General features: G+C 38.2%; 1 protein-coding gene across 1 annotated transcript in view; it reads left to right on the forward strand.

The window, feature by feature from the left end:
* The window catches only part of LOC137297168 (leucine-rich repeat-containing protein 74B-like), a 614,612-nt gene that overhangs the window by 242,368 nt on the left and 359,971 nt on the right, over positions 1–12,273 (forward strand). The window contains exon 8 of the mRNA XM_067829182.1: positions 1,558–1,644. Coding sequence (XP_067685283.1) covers positions 1,558–1,644 — 87 coding nt within the window. The remainder of the gene's footprint in view (positions 1–1,557; positions 1,645–12,273) is intronic.

Genomic DNA, 12,273 nt, shown 5'->3' on the forward strand with positions numbered 1-12,273 from the left:
TCAGCTTGAAACACTACATTTAAAAAAACTACAGAAGTCCAACGAAGGTTGATTAACATCTTGTTCCTACCTAATTATTTCTCAAACTCAGCTGTAACTGGGCGAAGGTAACGAACATAAAAAAAACGTCTATTACAAAAAAAAAAAGCAATAAAAAGCCTTTGAAAACAGTTCAATGTGTTTCCATGTGCGAAATTCAATCCAAATATGAAATACCGCAAAATATTTACACCAACTTACCTAAATAATGAAATTGAATACATAATACAATATGCAAAGAGCATGAAATATGAAAATACATACACTTTGTGGATTTGTATCTCTAAAAAGGGAGAGAGTGCTGGCCAAGTGGCTTTCCATATCGAAAGATCGAAAATAAGAGGCATGAGAAAGGTGCTACCACAAAAAAGCACCCTTGAAAAATGGTGCAGGTAAAAAAGTTCCCTGTGAAATACAGAACAAACAGACTCAATGAATTATGACGTGTTGTTCAACGTCATGCCGCACCCAGTCATTGCAAACCACACAGCGAATTTGAATTGATTTTACCAAGCATGCACCATTTCGACATGTACTTTAGAAATACATCAATAATCATGCTTGACAGTGGGAACCTCCCTGGTGTCCTCACCTGGACGAGATCGACATTGATTTTATAGTACCTGGGGTAGTCGAACATCAGTGTAGATTTTACTCAAATTGTGCATGCACCTCAGTAAGTATCATACAGAATGGGGTCATGGAATAAGGGACAACTTGGTCCTGTGTCTCCATTGTGTATACTACTGTATGTTGACCCTAAAGGAAAGAAATTAAAATATCTATGTTTTTAGTTTATACATATTGTAAATGCCATGTCAGTAACACTACTGTCAAGGGGAGAGGGATTTTTTATTTTTTTTGGTCAAGTGCAGTGCAAGTGTAAACGTCTTGTCACCTGAGCATAGGCGATTGCAGTGCCATTCTAAGGGAGTTAACTCTATTCTACTGTAGGGGAAAGGCAAAGTTGTTGTCAAAGGGAGGTAAGTTTTGACTACAAATATATTTTATGACACACAATAACACTTTAAGTAATCTAACTTTAAAATGGTAACTGGCATATATTTTTGCAGGCTCAGAGAATGTGCAACATGAAATACATATGCCTACATGCAGTGGCTCACAAAAAGGAAATAATCAAAATTCCCCTGGCCCAGAGAGAATAAGAATGAATATTACAAAAGACAAACGTTAGAATAATGATAAAAATTGACTCTTTGGAATTAAATTTTGGGCACTCAGTATGTGGGAACATGTGACATGTACTCCAAAGTGAAAGATGAAGTTGTGGTCAAAAGAAAGTAACTCTTGTCATAACTCAACTCCATGGATCAGAATATAGTGGAAAGGCCCAGATCTCAGTCTTGACGTAACACAAGTCTAAAGTGTACTACACCACTAGCCACAAAAGCACTTTAAACACTGTTGCACAATGAACAGAAAAGTGGTGGAGCACCACCCACATTCTTGTATCACCTTTTCACCACAGAGACCTATACAAAACTGTTCTTGCTACAGAGTGCAAATGATAGTCTGACTGATGTGGATCTCAGCTGGAATGCTATTAGAAACAAGGGTGCAGTAGCCATTGCAAAGGCTTTGAAGGTGAGGCATTTACAAAATCTTTTCATGAATTGTCTTTTGTTTTACAGAGGATGTATACATATGTTTATCACACCTCTGGGCAAATACCAGCAAGTAACATTTTCTAGGTTAACCTGCTGGAAATGCCCAACTGTTGTAATTCATTTGGTACAGTACTTCATGTTAGTATTAGTAATGTTTGGCTTGTTTCCTAACTCCTGTACTCGTTATTATTATAAAATACCCATGTTTCAAACAGTTCAAAATAACATCGAGGTGTTCGTTGAGGTAAATACATTGTTCACTGGTCTCTCAGGGCCCATGAGTTGATGCACCCTTGATGTACCTCGCTTGTGAGTGGGGTACATTGAAAATAATTGAAGCATTTATGAGTGAGATAACATGAAGACCCATGTCCCCTTTGTGACCAGTACCCAGGTTATATATAGAGGATACTATACGACCTTCCGTGTAGTACCATTTTTATTAAACAAGTTAACGATTTGGTATCAAACGAGCGAAAGCAAGTTTGATACTAAATCTTTAATGAGTTTAATGAAAATGGTATTTCATGGAAGCGAGTTTAGTATTCTGTTTATTACTCGCCAACATAACAGAAACATTTCGCCAACATGACAGAAACTGCGGCGAAATTGTCTACAGTGTGAGGACTCCCAGTTTTCAAGGTCTAGTAAAATCGCGACATCAACATTAGCATTGTGACGTTACAACTTTGAACCATTTTGGCATCATACATCAAGCGGTATTACACTAGTGTAATACTGAGGTGAAAATATTACACTGCTGTATCTTCAACGGGCGAGTAATAAATATATGTATGAATGCGTGCCTGCATGCATTTGTGTGTGTGAACTATGGTCCCCAAGGAGCAACTTGTCTGTCTGCCTGTCTGTATATTAAGGCAATAGTATGTAAGGCTTAGGTATGTTCAATGTTGCTATGAAGACTAATTCAACTAATTAGGGTGAAACCACAATGTCTTTCCTGTAACAACAGTAATATTCACATTTTTCTAAAAGTACATTTAAAGATATTGCATTGTATGCCAAAGACACTCTTTGTTACTGGAAAAGAAAATTTGTCAAATAAATATGAAAAACTATTTGATTGTAACAAATATGGTTTCATTGATGTCTCATCGAATTTTTGTTTTAGATTATGACACACTAACGTTTTTCAGGAAACTATGCTTTTTATTTAGGTTCAGTGCTTTGATGGTTTTGCAGACTAATCATTATGCTGTCATATTTAGTATCATCACAGTCACACACTGCCTTTCAAATAACAGTCTTTAAATATGGATAAAAGCATTCAAAGATTCAAGAACAGACTTCTTTGTTAAGCATATGGTAATTTTATCTCATATATTAATGCACATCTGAATGAATCAGAAAAGAAAGACAAGGAAGAAAGAAGATATTGAACTGTTTTAGCTGTCTGAACTCATTAAGCCTGAGAGCCACTTCACTGCTGAAACCCTGTGCTCATCGCCTGGCTCACTGTAACAAGACTAATTAGGGCTATTCACGCCTGATATCCTTAGCAGGTTTTGGAGAAACTGCCTTGTCATATGAGCAAGCCCTGACTGTATAATTGTTTAATTGTGATGTAAAGATATATGTTGAAAGAAAGCAGGTATAAATACATATTATATATGTAACGTTCTACGCAATTTTATTGCACTTTCTCCTGTAGAACTTCGGTGACGTGTACATATATGTTTTCGTAATATATGTATGTGTTCTTTGTATGTAAGACATGAGACATGCTTAAACAAATTGTCCCTCTCATATCATTTTGTGACGTTAAATTGTACAAAACATCTGTGTCAATGGCAGTAAAGAAAAATTTATGTACATGCTAAATGATCTTCTATGAAAGAAGTGTTTTTGCTGATACATTGCTAGTGTGTAATTAATATTTTAAGGGAAGCACAAATACGCTAGTCAGTGACTTACATGGAGCAGATTCACAGTTTGTCAATTTGGTTCATCTAGAGTTAACGCAGAAAGAAAACATAAGTACACACGAGGAATGCTTTTTGGTCCCAATGTTGTCTTAAACACTACCGATTTCACGCAACCCAAATTCATGGTTGATGCCAAGACTGGTTCCCAGTTTTGAGTGAGAGTTATCAATTTCTTTGACAAGTATAGGCTGACGGTCATGAACATTAACATTACAATATATCTAGACAAGGCCAGACACTTCAGTGTACCCCAACTGCCTGCTTTGGGGCAGTCAAGTAATGGCAGATGATAGCCGCATCAAGGGGGTGTGGTCAAAGCAATCCCTCTCATTGATAGGTGCTTGCTATTGTCTGCCATTTGTGTCAAGAATTTTTGGTTGAGGGTAAAAATCGACTTTCAATCGACTTGTAGAAATAACAAATTTGCAAAGAACTGGTAGGTGTCATGGGTGGTTATCGATAGGCCAATCACCCATGACTCTTTAGATGAAGTATTAATCGATTGCATGCAATGGTAGCATAGCGATCTTCAAAGCAGGCCAGTTGGGTACACTTAAGTGTCTGGCCTTGTCTAGATATATTGTACTGTGAAGCGTTTTAAGTTGGGGGGTCATCTCAAATTTTTTTATTTAAAAAAAAATCTTTAATCCTCGCAGCGACACAAGGGCTGGTGCCTCTACCTCCACCGCTCAGACCAGGATCGATGTCATGAACCCTATGTTACAAGAGTGTATTTTCTGTGGTTTTTGTTGTTATTGATTAAGTGATACTTATAACTGGGTTAGAATGTTTAGGGTTTTGAGTGGTAGTTATTGTGGGTCAAATTTCGTATCATGGAAATATTGTTTTAGCAGGGTTTTTTTAGCATTTAGTTTTTATTTTAAAAATTTTGTTTAAAGGTCACATGCAATATAAAACACAACTTTTCAGATTCTTATACCTTTAGGTATGCACTTACCAAAACAAATCATAAAAAATCCCAATTCAACCTATAAAGTTGGGAAAAAAATACAATAAAAGAAAGCCAGCGAAATTGGAGTTCAAACTATTCACCAATTTTGAAAAAGTGGTTTCAACAGTTGTACTGCACTGCGCTCATAATACATGTGCAGTGAGTAGGTTGAAACAGTATGCCTGCATATGAACCAGTAGCCAATGAGAAAGCCCCATTACACTTGACTGCACACCCACGGCACTAACTGGGTTTGGTATCGTGGCTGCTTCGTTTTGAGGGAGGTAAACTCAAGTACAAAATATTACACTTTTGATTTGCGATTATACGCTTATGATTCTGTTTATTTGGTTTTTCACAATCACCAATGTGTTTTATATATCATGAATAAGTGTTAACTGGGTTTTAATTATGTTTGTTTTTTTGGGTTGCGTGTGACCTTTAATGTAGCGCTTTAGAGTCAGAACAGTGACAGCGGTGATGCCTTCTTCATGCAACAACTTTTTTTTTGAACGATGTCCTTGTTGTTGGCATCCGGTTTGACTGTGTTGTCCATGAGTGATTCATGAATGGTTTTGTCAGTTCCCAAAAGGTAAATTCAAACCCAGGCAAGGGTTCGTTCCGGTAGGTGGCCAGTAGTTTCTGAATGTCAGACTGCAAGATCCAAGGCATTGAGCTCAACATTTGCTTCTCATAAAGCTTTGTGGAACTTCACGCTTAGTTTTTGTTGGAAGGTGGTGATATTTAATTTGATATTACATTTGACAACGTAGGTGCCATGGCGACTGGCCAGGGTGGACCAAGTGAGAAGTTTTGTTGTGTGGGAGTGCATGAGATCGACATCCTGAGCCTCTTGTTCACAGTATTTCTTTATGATCATGTTCAAACTTGGCATAATTGCAATAAAGAGGAGGTCCTTCCACATCAGTTGGGAATCTGACAACGACAAACATGAACTCGTGGGTATGCTTTCAACTAAGCTGATCTTGCTGCCATGGCAGAGAAATGGTGAGACTGTCAACTACATGATCGACAATATTTCGTTGCAGTTCGACAAGGTCACAAACCTGTAATTGGCTTGTCAGATTTGCAACCAGTTAACCATTTTGTATGATCATGCATGGTGATAAGCATCTGAAGATCTTCATGAACAAAAGCAACACGTTGTGGACTGTCAATCTGAACATGCTTGCTCGATTTTTCAAGGGTCAATGGAAAGTACTGAAACCCTGAGATTAGCAAAGTCGAGGTCACCATTGAGGGCATACCCAGTCAGCTGTTCAGCCAAGGTATGCATGCTTACCATCAGTGGGACAAGATCAACAAATTACCGGCAGTCAAGCGCCTTCCGGAAATTGTATCGAGGGGATCAATTCGCCAAGAAGGCTCAAACCGCCAGTAAATTAAACCTTTATTTGTACATGATCATGGATGCACAGCTGAACATAGTCAATGGACAATTCGTGCAAACCATCTATAAAGAAATTCTTGAATGAAAATTTTGATATCAAGCAGTGCGCCATAATGTGCAGTCAGACAGGATGCAGGAAGACATGCTGAAAAGGTATTATCAGGACGTGTTTGATCACATCGTGATTCTTTGACCCACAATATGCCTCAAAGAAATGTACACAGAGAGTAAGGGTGTTGAATGATGCAGAGGTGTATGAGAGCAACCCAGGTGTGCATTTACAGGACTGGTTGTGAGCCATTCAAGAGAACTTTGAGGGCGAATCGACACTGTTCATCCTGGACAATTCCTGCGCCAACCAGGAAATCATCAAATAGAGAGATATGTTATCATATTTAGCATTTTGGGGACATCACATGAAACACGGTGTTCGGGTCCTCATGCAAAATTTCACACAACATGCAACTCAGCTTTGAAAGACCTCAGGGAACAGACTTGATGGGTCACCCTGTTTCACTGCAAGGATAGGGAGTTGTTTGAGGAATGTTTACAAGACAATGACATGACCTCCGCCAAACAAGAACGCAACCGCTTCAAATGAGAGCTCACACAAAGAAACACACCAAACTCGTGCTGAAAACCAACCAGCCTATGGCTTATGCGGTACAAAATCAAGCAATCTGCTAAAGCAAAATCAAACAGCCTGCTAAGCAAATTAATGTATGCATCTATGGATACATAAAATGACGACGTTCGAAATTCTTGTGGTTCTGACATTCAGCACGTTCTGTTTGGGTTATGTCGGATAATGATTAAAAAAACAGAGTGATGTATTAAAACATCCTCGTTTCCATGATTGAAGAGGAAGAGAGTGAAAAGGCTCATGTTAGGGATGTGTGAGAATGACTCTAGTCCTGGTCATTGGTGGAAAGGTCAAACAATACTTGGGTGAAAACATCACTGCCGATAAACTTTATAACCTGTCTGAGAGATCAAGATACTGTATGTGAGGTACAAATCCTGATTCGGAGCTGAAATAAGGATCTTGAGGTGGATATGTTCATCAGTCATACCTTGAACACCCTCAGAAGTGAGTTGTTTCACCGGTACAGCATGTCCTTATCTCCCATCACCGCGGCAGTCATGGCAAGGCACTGTCAATTTACAGATGAATGTCCAATCAAGGACAGACAATATGATGGAGCTGAACAACACTGAAACGATGCCTGTGGAGGAGGTGACAAGCCCCTACCCAATGATCAACACCATCACCAAGGAACCCACGAATCCCCCCAAAAGTAGCCACCATTAAAAAAAGGGTGATAGCAAAGCATCATCGTCAATCTACCCACCATGGATGCCATACACTGTCGTAGCCACTGTTCTGGGGGTCACTGTGGTTGCATGGCTCTGTCATCAAGAGACGGCGACACCACCACCTGTGGCAGTGGCCCCACAAAAACCTCAGTTAGACGTAAACACCAACGTGATGTTATAATCATGTCCAGGCCCAACGGAAAAACCTTTGTCAACAACATGTATCACACCACTGTTGTCAGTGGACTGGCCATAGGCTACACTTGATTTAGCAAAATGATCACCAAATAACCGGTACCAAAATTTGATTTCAACCTGCAAGACATGGGGATGCTCGTGATCGACATGGGCCTGGCGATGGCTACCAAAGAGATGCTCCTCAAGCAAGGCATCATTTTGGAAAACATATGAAAGTAAAGGCGTAACGATAAGATAGATCACCCATGGCCATGATCATGTTGATGGTCAGCAGGCCATTAGTCAATGCCTAGACCTTTGAGTCGAGTACGCAAATAAACGCATGCAGAGAAACAAAGCAACTCAACGAGGAAGCCACACCGTTCGAACATTCGGTCCATGACATCCATGACGCCATGCAAGAATACTATGTCCTCATCGGCTAACACCTAGAACCCCTTGTCGACGAACCCACCCACACTCAGTATTACCCCTTCCAAGGCACAGCAAGATCGGGTGTTGATCTTCATCTTGCTCAGGCTATATATAGTGAAGATGAGACTGTATCACTGTCAATACATGGGAAAAGCCGAGCAACAGATGCAGGACAAAGGGGTACTGCTGCACACACATGATGAGTTTCAGAAAGGATTTCCCAAACTACACATGCATGGTATGCGGCATTGGAGTAAAATGTCATTGCAGTTTATGTAAAGCCCACGGAGCATATATGGTCAGAAACCAACTTATATATGCGAAGAAAAAAGAATATCTCAAGAAATGTAGTTAACTCCTCAAAATAAACATTTAAAAAAGAACATATGAAAAAAAAAATGCATTTGTATAACAAAAATTGCATGTTAGACATTTGACTTTACATCTGAACATAGCAAAGGCAACATATTACACATCTAACTTTGCATATGAATATCAAAAGCAAACCTGTTAGACATTTGACTTTGAATGTGGATATAGCAAAACGATTACCATTCAGGAACTGAAAACGATGGCAAAAGAAGGAGGCATGAAAGGTTACTGCCACTTGAGGAAACCTCAGCATTACTCAATGTTAAACATAGTGAAACAACTTAAACTCCATTCAAAGGAGCAGGGGTTGAAAGATAATTCCAGCATGAGTAAAGACGACCTGATCGAACTGCTGGAAGACACTGAGCCGGTCAACATGCATTTCGTACCCACAGACCACGCCATGGAGTATCTTCAAGCATCTGAAAGGCTTTCAGATGTCCGTTCAGTCTAACATCGACGTCAATGACATTAAACCTCTGATTGCTATCAAACTTCACAAGGAACTGGATGATTTAAAAAGCGCAACATACCAGTTGACCCTTAAAGGGGCACTAATGCGGAGCAATTTCCGTGGACTGATGTAAACTTTTGTTATTGTTTTTCTCCCATGAGTACCCGGATGGTATCCCAGAATTCATGACTGGTTCGTGACCTCTGCTGCGCAGTCCTTGTGCACAATTGATAGCTTAATTATAGACAGATCAACTAAGGCGAAGTCATTTTTACTTCATTACAAATGTATTGTGAAAACAAATTAAACACTTTGAAGGTTAATCATCTGCCAGTGGTAGAAATAGTAAAAAACTATTAGGACGGAAAAATAACGAAGCCATTGTACTTCTCTATATTTTGTCTCATAACCCTAATTAGTTTATTGTATATTTGTATGATTTTGAAAATTACTAAAAGAACACAGTCTGCTTATACTTATAGTACATTTCTAACATGACAGCAACATTTATACATTGTATCAGGGATACCCTACCTCTATATAGGCTACCTGATTGTATAGATTGCCAATGTGGATCCTATTTCACACACATACGCGATCTAGTGTGTGTTTTCTGTCATATAGATTCTGCTGAATGCTACAACAAATAAATTAAAACAAAATGCAAATACTGAATGTAAAACAGACTAATTTTATAGCAGCAATGTCAGGATACCTTGTTCAGGAATGTATTCATCAAAATCCACATAAAAAACTGATAAACCTCTCATTGGTCACCCAAGATAGCACACCTGGCAACTAACTGTATGATGTCCGCCATTCTAAGTAATTTAGTTAACCGATAATGAGCAATCAATCAATCAACGCAGTGGTGGTTAATTCATTGAAGGGAGGATGTTGTTTTTACGCTCGCACTTTACGACAGGGTGTAGTCAGTATGAATTAGTACATCTACACACACTGCCTTTTGACAAATCCTCCAGAAGATAAAAGTAATTGATTAATCAGTGTGTTAACGGTTAATCCTTTGATCGATGTTTGTTTTTGTAAATCAGCTGATAAATCCTCTTGCATCACATACATGCACATATTACATAACATACAATACATTTGCCATTACAGACCTTAATTCATAATGTTGAGTATTTACACCAGACAGGAGAAATGCCAAATGGGAACCTTTGTTGAGTAACCGAAGTGATGGTACTACTAATTATACCTGTTATAAATTCATTAACTGACCATCCAAAGAATGATGACAAATAACATGTGCAGGTTTACACCATCAAACGCAAGTTACAGCAAGGAAGATGTAATCTCTGTGTCGCATGCAGCCTGAAAACAGTTATGGGCATTTGCTGTGTACTTGGGTAAATAGGTGTAATAAGTTGGGTTTTTTAACGTAAGAAAATTTTCAGATTTCTCTACCAAAGGCAGAGTCATCATTTTTAGTTTACGAATTCAAATAAATCAACTGTGTGTTTTAATTATCATAAATAATAAACCAGGGTAGCTACCAGAGTTACCAAAATTTATGTATGATATTTGCTATCACAGCTGAACTAACACTCAAAACTACCTAAATATAAAGCTTTGCAATCTGTCGGACTGAAACAAATGGCTTGTTATGTGCCTGTAGACATCATATTTCCACGTAACATGATTAAATATCGAGGATAGATATAGGATCAAATTGGATCAGTCACTATACCACCCAAACATCCGAAAAAAACTACACTGCTGGGATATTTTGTTACGATCAGACAAGGAATACCATGGATATTTTTAAATTGTGGCATATGATGGGCATCCGGACTGTTTAGGTGAAGAAATTCTGCTAATATGGACAGGAGCCCAGTCCGTCATGGTCAAGGGAGCAGGCGCTGACCAATTTGCAGTTTGGTTTCGTAATTAGACCGTTGGCGAGAAACATTATTCGCTCCGCATCAGTGCCCCTTTAACTCATTAATCCTGAGCGACGCTTGTGTGTGGCAAAGTAATTAGCTTCTCACAGCGAGAGCCGCATATGGACGGTAATTAAAAGCACCTCTTATTCAGCAAGAGCCGCACAGGGTCGTCAGCAGAAAGCACCTCTCATTCAGCAAGAGACTCACATGTGTGTTTTACATTTTAAATTCGTACTGTCCCTATTATTTCAATCAATTTAGCAGTACTGATCAAAGATTAGCTTTTCTTACGAGAGAGGTTACATTCCATGTTAATCAAAAGAACTATTAAAGTGTTTTGAGAACAGTTGCTAGCTATGTCATGGGCTTATACAGGTAAATGAACACATGTCTTTGAGAAAGGGGATAATGAGATGTCGTTACAGGAGGTAAGTGTTTGTTCTTGGTCATTGGGAGTGAATACTAAAGTACTATTTTTGCACATTGATTGAATTAACAGTGTCAAGGTTACAAAACCTTCTTCTAAATTAAATCATTCATTCATGTGTTATAATAGTTTATCTAATGAATCGTAGACATAAATAACTATACTGTATTACACCCATGTTCGTATAGATTTGAAATAAACCAAGTTACTAATTTAGACTTGACTCAGTTGCAGCTATTGATTTTTCATAATTCTAAAGTTCTATATTACACATAAACCATACTGAAGCATTTTGTTCAAGCTGTTGAAAGTTTCATGTTGATTTGGAATGTGAATTTTCAATGCAATTTACATAATTATTGTGTAAGAAATGTTTTCATTTGATCTCTGTAATTATCTTATCCAGTGTAATTATCACATGTATCAGATCCATCCTCAATAAAAGGAGGATAATATATCAGTTACAGAATTCATACACATGCGTATAATCATTCAATCAGACAACATTAATGAGATATTTGAACACCTCTTTCAACCTCGAAATAACAGCCTCTGGCAGAATGCATGTCCAGGTAAAGTTTTGTCTCGTGACAAGTGTAAAACAAACTAATGTGCATTGGACAACCTGTTTTATGGAGTCACGCCATTATCAGTCTTCTGAACCTTGTTCAAATTCAAAACAAATATGCATTCTTCATAACTTTTTGGGGTATACAATATAATAAAGCAGTATCTTTTTGAACTCTATAATACATGTACTTGAATTATGATATTCATTCGTAACAATGTGCAGATTATATTGAAATGTTAATTATGTTATGATGTACAAGTAGTGTGCGCAAAAAGTTTATGCAAATAAATGCTATCTCTACTCAATGGTTGGACTGGGTTATCTGAGATAATAATGATTGGATTATAGTGCTTTGAGAGCTTTAAGGAAAAATAAAGTCGCCAACGTGCTTGTTAGTCCTGTTTGTACATTTCCTTACGATTATGTATGTTCTCGATCTGCAAACTTTTTCATGATAGCTAGAGTTGATAAAGCTGAAATCCAGCACATCGATTGGTCAACAATATAGCAAATAATCAATCTGCATCCAAACTGTCTAGTGACCAAATGTGCTCTTCAGAAATTTAGTCCACGCACCATCACCTGTCATTTCCAATGTGACAGGTATCTCATGATACGATTGATCATAGATAACAAA

Source organism: Haliotis asinina, chromosome 9 (genome assembly GCF_037392515.1).
Source record: "Haliotis asinina isolate JCU_RB_2024 chromosome 9, JCU_Hal_asi_v2, whole genome shotgun sequence".
Taxonomy (NCBI): domain Eukaryota; kingdom Metazoa; phylum Mollusca; class Gastropoda; order Lepetellida; family Haliotidae; genus Haliotis; species Haliotis asinina.